Here is a 15,035-nt window from a genome sequence, read left to right on the forward strand (position 1 = left end):
TAATCAGAGAAATGATCCTTGCTAGTGTTTAGATGTTTTACTTAATTTGGTACTTCTGGCCTGCTGCCCCAGCAGTGCCAAAATTATTATTTCTCACCCAGCAGGTGATAAATAACAACTTCAGTCATGATTAATACCATGAATTTCTCAACCTGACTAATGCAAAAAACTTCAAACCTGCAGAACAAGTGGGTGATAATTGTTGTGAGAGCCATTGGAGCTGCACTCTGCTTGTAAAGAAAGAAAGCCACAGGAAATGAAGCGTTTTCTAGCAGCAAGGCTGATCCTAAGAGGCATCATTAAGTGCAGCTCAGCAGCATTCGCCATGTGCAGGGCTGTGCTAGGCTCTTTTTTCCACTAGACTGAGTTTTAAGTACTTTTAAGAAGCAGGAGATTGCCTGGTTATTTTTTTTTCCTTGGGGAGGAGGAAGAGAAATAAAATACAAGGCAGAGAAAATAGCAGATGTATATCTCATTAACACCACTCAATACTGCAATTTTTACTGTCTGATGTATGGAGTGATAAATCCTAGGAATAGCTGCTAAAACTAAAGATCCTTTACCTAATGTCTCTCTGGTAATCCCACCACATTATAAAATGCAGCATCAGAGGCTACCCCATCCAGGAAATCTGCCTTCAGAGAGGCACAGGAAAAGCAGGGGCTCAGGAGAAGCTACCAGCTGAAAACCAAGATCCAGCACTGTGATCTGAAATACCTGAGGCTGAAATCCTAGCCACTTTCACATCACGGGCTGTTTTGCCACTGCCTGCAGTGGAGCAGGATGGTTGCTCCATTTCCCATGTCGTACATGCAGCTCGTGGGACCCACACCTCCACCTGCCAAGCTCCTGGTGATAATGTCCATTCACTTGTAGATATGAGTGCCTTTATGACTTTGTACCATTTTGGCTGAGTGACTCTTGCAGTTCATGGTAGAGCATATTTAGAGGATGTACACTGGTACATGGTGCAGCTGCTTCTGATGTCCCTCTTGTTAGAAATTGAATTTTCATCTTAATTTTAGGAAACAAGAAGTTCCAGCTGTCTGCTTGCTTCACCCAAACAGCCTCTGGGAGTTTAGGATTTTTGAGCTTGAAAAGCTGTAAAAGAAAATCACCATCCACACTGTCCTGCTCCATGAGACAGACCATAGGCCTCCCTGACCTGATTCCTGCTTCTGGTGCAGTTGTACTTCACTCGGGGGCTGTCTTCTAGAAAAAGACACAATCCAAGTGTAAAACTCTCAAAGACTGCACGTTCATAGCGTTTGTCTCCTGGAGGGCTATTCAGACTAATAGAAAGACCTCTTTGCTTTGCCTTGGATGAGGCAAGTAGACTGACTTGCTCAACTCCCTTGTTATAAAGGTTATTAGGTTTGGGGTTTGTTTTTTGTTTTTGTCTTCCACTTTTTATTGCTGCTCATGTTTCAACTTTTCTTTCTTTTTTCTTGTGCTGTGCACAGCGGTTCAGCAGCAATCAGTATCCTTTATATGACTGTGACTTCCCCGTGTTAAAGCACGGTGTGCAAGCTTGGGTCCTCAGTGTTCAGCTCAGGCTGCTCTGTAGCAATACGCATGCTAGCAACATTACTTAAAGAAGCATCACATCATAATTTCTTGATTTATGAAGAACAACATCCTTTGCCTATGACTTAAATAGCTATCTTCAGCACTGGCACCAAAGCCAAGATTTTTCTTAGTTTTAAATTTAGATATTGCCTAGAAGGATGTGCAGTCTGAACATGCCATGTGAATAATTTTGCTCTTAAGGAAGTCAAAAATAGCCCTTCCCCTTTAAATTTTGTTTTACTAATGAAGTTATCAAAGTCGCACTAAACGAGCAAGGAGAGGGTGGTTAAACTTTCAGATCTCAGTCTCTGCATGTCTTCTCACTTCAGTATTGAAAACTCCAAGTAATTTGCCTGTCTCCATATCCCTAAGTGTAGTCTGAGTAGCTGAGATAGATTTACAAAACTTTGCTTGTAATAAAGATCACTATCTTTTGCCAAACCACTTCCACAGCATTTAGATGAATTTCTAGATGAGACATTCAAAATGGGTTCATGCATATGGCTACCTCAGTAGTTTTTTTGTTTGTTTGTTTGTTTGTTTCCCTCTGAAGTTAAAAGCGCACTAGGTGTTACCACACAAAATTTGCAAGGACTATCTGTTCAGCATTCAAAGTTCTGTATACCACTGCTTCTTCCTCATGGAAACCTGTTCTTGCCAAAATGTAAAAACATGGCTTAATTTAATGCTGTCATTTCAAAGCATTCTCTAAAATTTGGTAGCAAATTGGCTAATGGCCTCTGCAGCCTTAAAAGAGGAGGAACACATGGCCACCTGCAGTGCCAAGCTGTATGTAAGTTAATGCCTGCGCATAGGTGGCTTTGAAGTCCATCAAGTAAACTACTGGTAGCAGGATTGCCAAAACCACAGAAGCTAAGTTAAAACCTTCAGTCATAAATGATGCTCTGAACATAATGGGAAGTAAATGCCAAATGTAATCACTCTGGATTAAGATACTTCATTTTTTCACACAGGATTCCCTACCACCATGGCACTGCTAACTTTAGAGACCATTAGAGAGTAGTTTTCTCTCAAAGTCGCATTTATCACAATATGCCATTTTCCACAAATTAAGAAAAAAATATATTTTTTTTTCCCAAAGTTGCATTAATGCAGAAAATGCTAAAGGATTGTTTGGGATCTTGGCTACCGCCACTCACAGCAGAAACTGTCATGAAGCAGTCAAGAGTTGATGGGGTTTAATTTGAGAAGATATTCAGACGAAACAGCTTTGTGAAACAGACAGAAATGCAGAACAATGGAGATTTTCCTCTGTTGGCAAGTGATTTGATAGATAGCCAAGCCCCACTTATGCATGGATACTAACCTTAGTTTAACTCCAGTATGAATCCTGTATCAAAAAGAAGGCAGTAGGAATCCAGCTCCCTATTCCAGTTGAGCTGGCAATGCTGGTCCCTGCAGCATGAGTAAGTAGCAGTGGTTCACGAGCCACAGAGCCAAGAGAGCCCCAGCCAACCCAAGGCACACTGATACTTTCTGCTCAGGTTTTGAGAGGAGGAGGAGGTGGCAGCCAAAAATCTCGTGACCGTTGCATAACAGTTCGAGCCTTTAAGTGCTTTGACACTGAGAGGTGCAGTCAAAGGAACATGTTTCGTAGGAACAAGGCACAACGGTTCCAACCAGTCAGACTGCTCAAGCAAGTTCCCAGTTGAGCACACGGATTAGTTTTGGCACCAGCACATTTCTTGGGTTGTTAGCAGTTCTGGAAAAGCATCAAGCACAACCAAGAAAGCAGAGCGAAATGGTTATGTTTCATGTGTTCAAGGAAATACCAGTTAGAGGCCTACACAGGCACCATCCCTTGAAGAGTTCCAAGTTGCCAGGGGTTTTGGAGCACCACAATTGTGTGGTTTTGCTTACTGTTGTATTACTGTGCCCACATACATCACAGGACAGGGAGGCAGAAGGACCAGGGCATGTCAGCCCCAGTCTCATACCAACCCCTTTGCTAAGAGAACCACCCCAACAAGTACTTCAAAGTTTAGAAGCAGCACTAACATACTGGAAGTGGAAACAGCTAGGCAGATGCTTAGCTAGCAAATTCATTTCAGACAGACCAAGACAAGCTGAGGAGAATAATTGGGAAATCATGGGAAGGAAAAAAAAATGCAAATCTGAAAACCAAAGGTTAACAATAAATAAAAGCAGGGGCAAGACACACATAACAAAAAACCATGAAAGACAGAAGTTACTTTGACATAAAATAAGGACTAAATAAAATCACATCAGTTATACGCAGCAAAGCTCCAAGACATTTTTGTCACCCAGCCCCTGAAGGCATTTTGGCTGAGGAACGCAACTTAAATTCTCTAATGCATTCGTTTATTTCCAGCTTAGCAATTTGGACTATTTTACAGCTATCCTCCAGGTGTCCTGTCAACAGGATCCCACTCATCTAGCTCACTCCCATGGCCTGATCCCCAGATGTTACTGCTGATGCAGATGATGACATTGCTACCAGCAGTCCAAGCAGAGGATGAGGATAAAGACCTTTTTTCTTCCTTACAGAGTATCTGTCTGGGTCAGCACCAGAAAGCTTGCACTTCTATTGCTCATAATTAGTCTTGCCTTCTGTAGTGAAAGCTTTGACTTAGGTGCTAACTACCCATCTTCCACAAGTGCAGCAGATTCTTATTGTATTGCAAGGATGTAAAGAAAGGTTGAAGTGCTACTCTAATAGGAATAGTAGGAGGGGAGAAATAAAATAAGAGCTAGAGCTCTATTTTTACCCATTAGTTTATAAATGTTGGTCCCTTTGTCAACATGTATTTTTGAAGTGCAAGCACACAAAAGGCTGGTGAGTACAGGGAGAAGGAAGAAGTATTTTCTCATCATTAGTTTTATTACATAGTCAAATTATTTGTTTTCTATTTCAAGCAAATTGCATTCCTTGTCTTTTTGCTATAATGACGAACAGAAACTTCTATTACATTCACATAAAGCTCAGTTAAAAAAAAAAAAAAAAAGACATTTAGATCAGATAAACTTTTTAAAATATTTTATTTATTTTTAAATACAGATACTATGCTTTTCAAAGGTCACTTTAGAGGCAGTGGCACATAGCCAATTAATATGGAATTAAAATGGAAGTGCCCATAGTCATTTCAGGTTAAATGTGCACAGTATGTTCTACAACACAAAAACTATATTTAGAGTTTTTCTTGACCCAGAATGATTTGCAATCCACTCCAACCAAGTAACTTTCTTATCTCAGTAAGGACCTCTTAGCAGATCTGGGTGCAGCAGTTCCAGAGTTGTCCTTATCATGACCTTCAAAGTACTGCTGCTCTATTCGCCTACAAAAGGCTGTGAGATTACCATAGTTTTTCACTTTTTCAGAAAGTTCATCCGTGGTTAGTTGAGTAGTGAGGATTGTGAACAGATGTCCAAATACCAGAGCATCTAATTCAGTTGGTCTGTAAAAACAAATGGAAAAAAAAAAAAAAAAGCAGGTATTTTGTCAAGTAAGGACTGATTAAGAAAAAAAATACACTGTTCTGAGTAACTGTTAGACAGCAATGCAATCTAAGAATGGGGAAGTAATCAAGCAACACTCTAAATTTAACAAATACATGAAAAAGTGTGTGTGTGTATATATATATATATATATATATATAACTATGCATATCTATATATGCATATATGGATATAAATATATAGCACATATAACAATGCAGAAAAACTGTCCTAGCATGATGTACATTTACTGTCCTGTACCTAGTATAGAATGTTACTTAAACACAGGTAAAGTTTGTTATAAAAAAAGACACATTTAAAGACAACTGCATAAAGGTGTAAATTTTTAGACTATATGAGATGTGGTAGACTCTATAGAAAAGACAAACAGGAATAAAATTAAATCAACAGAAAAAAATAAACAGATTTTCCTTTTAAAACCTATAATTACTTTTTTTTAAAAAAAATATCATGTTTGTATTCCAGTCACACATTTGAATTTCTTCAACCAATAACACAGAATTGAAATAAACCAGGAGTTTTTTATATTTATATATTTAAAGTATACATGGTGTGTGTATATATACATATATGCGTGTGTACGTTCATATGCTTTATATATATATTTATTTACACATACCACATGTACATTTTACAATATTTTTAGGGGTGGATGTAGCATTTCAGAAGAGGGTAACTTACTGCTTATTGAAGAAATATGGTTGTGTTCCTAATCTCTGGGAAAGAGCCTGACAACACTGATCTACATCTTCAAGCACCTATCAAAACACACAGGAGATAAGGTAATCATAATGTCAGGGAAGACCAACATTAAAAAAAATAACCTTCTTACTGTATTTGTCCTGATAGAGGGAACAAAGAATACACAATGTTGGCACATCAAAAGCTGCTAAAGGTAGGTGGCTAAGTGTTATTTAATCTAACATTTAACATACATCAAATTAAGTGCTTTCCATAAGATTTTTAACTTAGCTTAATTAAAAGTACTAACTTACACCTCAAAACTGCCTTTTTCTTTTTTGCTACAATCCTGAAAAGCATGACTATTAATACCACAGCAGGTGGGGGACTGTAATTTATAAATTATTTTCAGGACCATGGCGTAAACTAACAGTAGCAAAAAATACACATATAGCAAAGCATCTTTCTTCCCACCCCATCAGAATGCATGTAATTTAAGATATATTGCTGCTGAAGGTAGATACCTGACTCTAGATACTGTTAAAGTACACAATATATATATTTCTATTGCTACTGTTTCAAGAAAGCATTAATTCTCTGAAATTTTAAATAAAAGAGGAAAAGGCGGTGAACAAATCAGCTTCACCTTTCATACTGACCTGCTCAAGCGACTTGCCAGCCCATCCAATGGCTTTCATCTTCCGCCTTATCTCCCACTGCTTCTGATAGGCCAAAATGCGGTTAAGAGGCCACGGGTATGGGGAGCCGTACCTTGGGTGGGTAATCTTTGTTTTAGAAACAGAAAGGTACTTAGTTATAACAGAAGAAATGCAGATACCTCTGTTTACAAAATAGCTAATATTCACACGTTTCTGCCACAAAAGGAGATGTAAAGGAGAAAGGGTTTTGCATGACATGTTGCAACTATTTGTGCAGAATTTATAGTTTGCAGTACTTAAAACTATTACCATAGAAAATTACACAAAACCCACATCTATTTTGCAGTCATCTACCTCCAGTAAAGACACAACTTCCCTAAAACGTATATGCAAACAAAATTAAAGCGAAAAGACTGTATCATTAATGGCACAAACGTCAATGTTTCATTTATAAGTAGGGACTTGCAATTGTGAGCAAAAGTGTTTCCTCATTAAATTTTAATTACGATAAATGTTGCAGAACCACTCACCTCCTCTACTGTAACATCATCACACCACTGGAGATACAGCTAGGAACAGAAAGAACATTTACTAAACTTCCTAATAAACAAGAATACACATACAATCATTTCTCACCAGTAGATTTTTTTTTTCTATATTACATTAAATTTAATTTCTTCTATTAGATCTCAGAATGTAGAAAAGAAATTAAAACTGGAAGCCACATGCCCAGTTGCTAAACCTCAGTTGGCCAGCACCAGTGCGAAGCTGAGGCCGAAGGCCCACCCACTCTCTTTGCCTGTGCCACACACAACTCAACACGCAGGTTTCCAGCCCTCAGCTACATGCTTGTGAGCATTTCCAGTGCTGGAACTGCATCATGTTAACTGGCCACGGATGCAACCCATGGGTAACCCAGCTTCTAGCAAGGCACATGAGCACATGCACTATGAAAGGCAACAGTGGGGCTGCCCAGCCAGCCAGGGGATGGGGCAGAATCCCAGGAACTGCTGACATTTTCCATCTGCAGAAATCAGTCGCTTCTACAGCTACACAGCACACTTCAGGTGGGTGGGGGAATCATACACGTGGCTTGAGTTTACAGGAATATTTCATCAAGTAGTCCCATAGGATTCAGAGAATTTATTCCTGCCTCATTTCTCCTCCAAAGTTGATGACCTAATCTAAGACTTAAGTACAGGAAAAAGTCCCATCCTTTCCAGTACAGGAAAAAGTCCTAAAGCTTTCTTGCCTATAATCACTTATGAAAGTGTGTGGAGTCACTATGGCTTGCTGTACCTCTGCTGTCAAGAGCATATTATTGACTAATTCCATGTAGGCTTTCATCTCAGCTTTTTGGACTTCATCCAACCCATCACTGAGAGAATGGCCCTAATGGGGAAAGAAAAAGAGAGACATGTAAGAAAGGATATTGGAGTATTCAGCAATGCCTGACCCAAGGACCTCTGAAGTCAGTGAGCTTTGGCTCAGATGCTGATCTCTTACATAAGCTCAATAACAAATTACATATGTACTTTTTACATAAAGTGTATTTAGAATGAAAAAGAAATCATTGTAACATGATATAGTTAACCTACAAGAAACGTAGGCTATTACCAGTAACAGTTTAACACAGTTTGAGCACACAACCTCCCAGTTAGTATATGTTTGTGTCAAGAAGTAAACAAGTTTACATCTGTGATACAGCCTTATCAAGGTGCTCAGTGAAAAGACAAACATTTTTGAAGGAAAAAAAAAAGGCAAATACAAACAGTATCTGACACTTCAAAATTTAAACCAGCTATTTCAGGGTTTAAGAATTCTGAGAAACTAAGACAGGGCACATAGAAAAGGGTTCTCAGAAAGTGATGTTGGTATGTAGACAGTCTGCACAGAACTTATTTCCACAATTTAAGGTAATATCAAAGAAAAACATTTCCACCTCAACGAACTCCCACTTCAGGGTATCCTTCTTTTAAAATGGCGCCTGATTTCCACACTGCTTTAAAAAATGAAGTAACAGCCTAGAGGAGCACACCAAATAAGCACAAGTGCTAAGGAGAGCTAACGCACTATTCAGTAATAGATGAAGACAATGTATGATTACCTTGGCTTTTACAAACTGTACTATGGGCCCGAGTTCAGATACTACTTGATTTCCCACGTGAATAAAGGGCACTTTGCCTGTAAAATGAAAAATGTATTTTAGTAAGAGCTTTTTATGCATGTAAAACAACATTTCATATTTTCAAAGCAATTAAATATTATAGGTACACCTGAACACAATTTTTTTTGTTGTTGCTTTTGGTTTTATTTTTAAACAAGCACAGGTAAAGTTTTTAGATACATAGCTCACACAGTTTTAATTTGTAATAACTAACGTAACTGCCTGATCTTCCTCCTCCTGACCCACTTTTACATGCAGGACTTGCAGTTGTGTATTTCAAAGTTATTGAATGAGATCTATTGACTTGTATTTTAATAATGGGTTTTGTTTTGCTGGAAAGACCAAATTCAACATTTATCTGAAGTACAGCTGGGAAATCCCAGGAAAGCAGACAGAGCCCTTGGCTAGTTTGACAACAACGCGTTCCCACCCTCCCTTCTAACCCACTAGCAGGGAAAGGACTGCTGAAAGAATGACAGGAGAGGTGGCCCTGTGCCCAGAAAAGCAAGCAGGGGGAAGCGAAATGCACACTCAGCAAGGCAGGATTTTGACTCTCCCTCCTCCAGTTCTTCAGATTTCCAGCAACTGGGCCAACTGGCTCCTGACAACTGCCCCAGCCTTCACCCTCTGGTTGTGAGCGAGCATTTTTTTTAGGTCACTGTGGTTCTGGGGTCAGGAACAGCATTAGACCCACATTTTCCCTGTTGAGGAGTTGGAGGAGGTGGGGAGCTTTTTCATTGTCATGGAAGCAAAACCGTGTTAAAGCTTAATATCAGAAAAGATCAACACTCAGTCTATATAGCTCAGCCCAGAAGGCCAGGCATGGGGCAGGACTAAAACCAGCCAGTCCACAAAAGGGATCTGGGAAGTGACTGTTAACTGGTGGAACTTGTGATGGTGTGAAGGAAGGCTCCTGAGCCTGTATGGACCGTGTTCGCTGCGTGGTGACTTCTGTTACACACAGACCCAAGCCGTGAGGAAGCACTGTTACATGCAGCAAAGCACAAAGAATGACAGAAGTTGCCAAATGCCCCTTTTTCACAGCTTTAAGCATGCAAAGTTGAGTGCTCCTGCTTCAATCCACCCTAAACACACTGCTCATTCTGTAAATCTTCATCCAAATGCAACTGACGAACTCCACCCTTAAGTACCATGTTAAGTTTAAGACTAAATCTTATATGACTGCTTACATGACTGAAGTGGGCCATCGAGTGGAGACAAATGCTGGACATTTTGTATCACCAAAAAGGCCCTCATGACTAAAGACAGCAAACAAGCCTGCCCAGTACAATGGGGCACAGCACATGCTTTCCTGTCTCGTGCTGTGGGCAAACTGCTTTCTACAGAGAGCCCAAAGAGCAAGATCCATCAATACCTGCCTGACTCCAAATATGTTATTAGCAATACATGCATTCCTTTCCACTGAAACACATAAAACCTAGTGTTAGGCCTAGTTCAAACAGAGTTCATGTTCGCAGCATTCAGTCATGGTTTTTATCCCGAGATTCCCTTTCACTGGCTCAGTTGGCCTAAGGGTAATAAATGAAGTGCACCACACCAACAAAGGCTCCATCTGCATCCACACGCTGCATACTGCGAAAGGAAACGCAGACCTTCCTGAGCTGCAGAGTTCAATGATTTCAGCTGTGCTGCACTTTCCACACAAAGACAATCCTTTAGTATTCCACTTTTGACTCCCTCAGAATGGATTTTGTCATTACGACGACAAAGTAAATAACCTTCACCCCCAAGCGATGAGATGCAGATCTCTGTCTACCACTGCTAGAGACAGAGGGTGGTGGAAAGGGTGCAAATACAAACTTTTTTCGAATTATCCTTACAGAATGAAAATGTGGTAAAGAAAGGAAACTGGGAAAATGTCAGATGCCAGCAAGTGTGGACATGGGTTATGGAGGGCATGCAGCTGCCACCAGTCACACTCCTGCAGATCTAAGAAGCTCCTCTGTGTAGATACTCAGCATTCTAAAGCTATCTTTACCTACAAAAGGTAAATATTTTGGTATTTTTCAATGCTGCCAAGCAGCTTTCCTTCTTTCTTAATAGTATAACTCCAGCTGCTTTGACTGAAATATCAGTAGCAGCAGCAGAACTCGTACAGTTGGCTGACAAACTGACAGGCCCTTCCATATGGCAAGCGTCAGCTAGAGCCAGGCAATTGGCAAATAATATCTTGTAACCCAACAAAAATTGAGCAGGAGCGCACTGACTGCCAGACTTGTGAGCCCTGCATTCAGCAGTTTTCTCTGGGTATCCAAGAGAGGTTTAAAACCACCAGGCACCCGTAAGAGTGACAATGCATTCTTCCCCTGTATTTACTTACCTGCCACCATCTCCCAGACAAGGTAACAAAAGGTACTCTCTCCAGTTTTGTCTCACCCCAGGAACAGCAAAATACAGTACCATTCAGCAGGAATATTCCTTGGATGCAGATTAAATGCATTTTTGGAAACATAAGTCTTTGTTTCAACTCACAATCCTCCAGCTTTTTAGAGAAGGTTGCCACCAGGCATTTGAACTGTCTGCTACACCTAAGGATGGCATTCACAGGCTTCCTTACGTATTGTACCATTGTTACTTTACATTTAACTGTTTTAATTGTTTACAGGAAAGAAACCGCACCGAAGAGGAGGGGGAAGGCATCCCAGACACGTAGCACGACTGACTTATCAGCAAGACAAGGCACAGTTGCCATGGCATCCAACTGGAGGTGTAATGTAGTAAGCTAAATGAAGGCCGCACTTACCAGATGGGGACATGTACTCGGCATTTGCCCTGCAAACCACCCGGACCGGCAGATTGCACATTTGCAAAAAGGCCTGCAAACAAAGCATTTAAAAAGCATTGATACACCAGTGACAGACAAATGTGTTCTAGATACATATCACTATGTTTTAGCAAATTCTTAGCACATACCTATGACGTATAGTTCCTTGCACACTGCTTTTAAGCGAAAAGAAAAACACGGTTTTCTAACATTTTTAGACAATTGTTTATTGTCCTGTCATTGACTGGCATTCTTCTAATGAAGTTTCTTTCCCCCCTCCCCTCAAGAGGAGAGAAGAAGCACCATCTGAAAGACACAACTAGTGTTGTGGCTGTACAGAATTAAGTGACACTTGGCCCATCCTGAAAATCACAGTACTTGCTTCTTGCAGCTAGAGCTGGCTAACCAAACTCATGCTGTGTAACACAACAAACACACGTAGCACCTTCCCACATTACAACAGTTGCCAAAAGTTTTGCTTTACAACACTCTAAGAGCACCAGTCTGCTTTAGGGGAAAGAATTTATTATCTGTAATTTATGTGAATCACGGAGAGCGCAAGTCATCGATTTACTGTTTCTTTCATCTCTAACCTTGGATCCAAAGCATCCTCAGTAGGATACTGATTTTGTCAGCATCTGCTGTCACTACCAAATCCCTGGTGTGTTTCTGTTTAAAAAGCAAAGCATCAAGACAAATACCTACAATTTAGAGGTATCATGGCACATAAGGAACCTCTTAAACTGTAAAGTCTTACAACTGGGCTGAAGTCCTATCATTCACTTTGTCTTTGCAAATAGAAAGGTTGGGATTGCAGACTTCCAACATTACACCTATTTATCCACCGTGGCTTGAGGTTCAAAAAAGCATACTCCAAGAATACTACCAACCATGAAGGAAAATGCTGCTTTATCTTGAGGGAAGGCGTGGTCTGCATTGGCTGCAAGTGAGAAGATCAAAGCCAAAATGTTAAGTGCCTCGGGTCCCAGAGAATGGCAAACAGCACAGCATACTTTTAAAGCTCTTTTAGAAACAGCTCTCCCAGCTTGAGTGTACTCTATTTGCACTTGGATCTCATTTAGGAGATGGAGTAGAAAGCCAAAGAAAATAAAGTAGATAGCACCCAGCAAGAGCCCTGTCAGATTCCCAGAACGTGACCTAACCATAATTACATTCAGGAAACCAGTGCCCACAGCAGGTGTCACTGGCCACTTTCTGCACGAGCTTCCTCCTAGTTACAAGATCTGGCATTAAACTGTGCTCTCACAGTTTTAGATGCTCAGGCCCTAACCACAGACATCAAACTAACCCAAATCTTAACTGCACTGAGACTGCTCGTCTCCACATGAAGTCCATAAGGCATTAACTAACACTGCCACCAGCACTCTTCCCAGCTTTGTGCCTTCTGTAGTATCCATCAAACAATCCCCCTCCTCTCCCTCATGCTCTTCAGGTGCTTTGTTCCCAAACCCTAACCCAAGCACTGACACTAACTGTACCCAGGGAACAAAAGCTGAAATCTTCAGACCCTTTCAAAGCCTCTTCCAACCAACCCAATAACCACACAGTTCATTACACCTTTGGCTCGTGCATTTTCAGATGAGCTATGGACGTGAACTGTTACAAAGACACTGACTGCAGCTGACAGCAGCCTGCCTCTGAGCTCTAGAGGCTCTGCAAAATTCACTTGGATAACTTGGGTTTCTACAGATTTCCTCAGCCTAATCCTAGCTGAAAGCTCTGCTTGGGAGCCAGTTACTACACAGCCACATGCAGATCTGTGTGTGTGTGTATGTATATCTGCCAAGTACTACAAGTCTTGTACTACTCAGGAATAAACCGGTCCTTTGATGGCCAAAGCCTCACCCCTACCAGAACCTCTACAACTGCTTAAGGCAGCAACTATCACCCATAGAAAACACAGGGCACTGCTCACATTTGACAACATCCCACTTTTTAAGTGTGCAGCATGCCGAAGTCCACCACGTATCAAGACTCTTGCAGCCTCAGCTTCCCAAACTCAAACACAAAAGACTATTTCTTAAACAGGAATGTAAGGCATTGGTCTCAGTCCCAGACCTCTTCCCTTGCCTGTTGGTTCTGCAGGACCTAGGAATGGTGCAGAGTGTTCCAGCTACCGCTATATGTATCATGTCCTCTGCCCAGACTGGGGCTCTATATGCAACTTACGAAATATCCTCAAGACAAGAATTTGGTGATTTTGGTTCAGATTAAATACTCATTAGTGTGCCACTGCCGGATGCAGTGTAACCTGCTGAATACATATAACAACTCCACTGGAAGGCAGACTTGGTTCTTCCTATACCTCTGTCAGTTACAGCAGGATGCAAACAACCTCCCCTCAGCAGCTCTGTGATGTGGTGGAACTGCTGGCACAAGGCAGCAGATTCAGAAGGAAATTCATCCTTGGGCAGGAGAAGGGGGGATTGAATTCGTATCATACTACTTCATCCTTAGCCATTGAATTTCACCTCAAAAATATGTCAAGTTTCATTTTATCCGGGCTTACCAAACGAATTCCCTTTGCAGCAAGGCATTAAATTAACTCTGCGATTCTGCATTAAGCTAGAGATGAATTTTAAGACCGCCATGTACTATTCTCACTGCTGGTGCAGAAGAGAATGTCTGAACTGCACTGGAGTTCGAGTAACACATGAATAACTAAAGAGCTTGCGAGTGCAGAGACACATTCAAGCACGAGGAAGTGAATCAGAAAACTATTTTTACTTTTCCATATCAGTGTGTCAAAAATGAGATATGCCAGTACAGAACACTTAGGTTACATGAGTTCCTTCAGCAAATTATTGCCTACACTGTACATAGGCTCCTACACAGTACAAGATTACCACAAAAAATACAGTTTGTAAATGTGAAAAGCATTTCTCAATAGAGGCTAAGCTATAAATAAAATCTTATTAGTGTAAAGAGTTCAGCCAAAATTCCATCAAAAATCTAAATGTGACCTTTCTCTCTCTCCTTCTCCTCAATAAATATCCACAGACCACAGAATATCGACCTTTATTATATTTGGCAGGAAAATTCCACCTCGGTCTCTGGCCTAGTTCAAAGTGGACTGAGAACACATTGCCATTGGGACATCTTAGAAATGCAAACACACGGGGTCCGTGTGCCTTTTCAGCACTTAAAGAAAAGCACAGAGAGGAGGTTAAACTAGAATTGAGCTCTAACGTGGGAAGAAATTTTAACTGAACTAAACAAAATGTTCGCTACTCTGCATAACAAAGAGCAGACTCTAGCAAGCATAGAAGTCAGCTGGTCTACCCTCAGCAAGCTTTAAAAAAGACCTTCAAAATAACCACCAACACAACACAATAAGAAAACATCTGAAAATGGAGAACTGCTATCATGCCTTTAAAAAGTTAAAAAGGCAGGGAATTAAATACCAACATGCTTGACTGTACCCAAAGCAATCTTAAGTGCTCCTTAAATATTCCTGTGCAGGAAAATGAAAAGTAGAAGGAAAGTTCCACACTGGGAGCTTCCACTATAAGGGCTCAGCCTAAGAAACAGACCTTGCAATTAGCATCACTGCAGGAGTACTTCGATTCTTTTATCAAATGACTAAGAAGCTTTGGATACTACTTGTATTAACAACACAGGTGGATTCCTTTTCTTTTTTTTTTTTTTTTTTTTT

The 15,035-nt window shown here is 40.6% G+C and overlaps 1 protein-coding gene across 1 annotated transcript in view; it reads right to left on the minus strand.

Moving 5' to 3' along the window:
• Positions 1-4,566: 4,566 nt before the first annotated feature.
• The window catches only part of MTX2 (metaxin 2), a 32,339-nt gene continuing 21,870 nt past the window's right edge, over positions 4,567-15,035 (minus strand). The window contains exons 4-10 of the mRNA XM_032190377.1: positions 11,339-11,411; positions 8,515-8,591; positions 7,707-7,799; positions 6,938-6,976; positions 6,408-6,533; positions 5,749-5,825; positions 4,567-5,006 (exon numbers count right to left, since the gene is read on the minus strand). Of these exons, the coding sequence (XP_032046268.1) occupies positions 4,796-5,006; positions 5,749-5,825; positions 6,408-6,533; positions 6,938-6,976; positions 7,707-7,799; positions 8,515-8,591; positions 11,339-11,411 (696 nt within the window). The 3' untranslated portion in view covers positions 4,567-4,795. The remainder of the gene's footprint in view (positions 5,007-5,748; positions 5,826-6,407; positions 6,534-6,937; positions 6,977-7,706; positions 7,800-8,514; positions 8,592-11,338; positions 11,412-15,035) is intronic.

The sequence above is a fragment of the Aythya fuligula genome, chromosome 6 (genome assembly GCF_009819795.1).
Source record: "Aythya fuligula isolate bAytFul2 chromosome 6, bAytFul2.pri, whole genome shotgun sequence".
Taxonomy (NCBI): Eukaryota; Metazoa; Chordata; class Aves; order Anseriformes; family Anatidae; genus Aythya; species Aythya fuligula.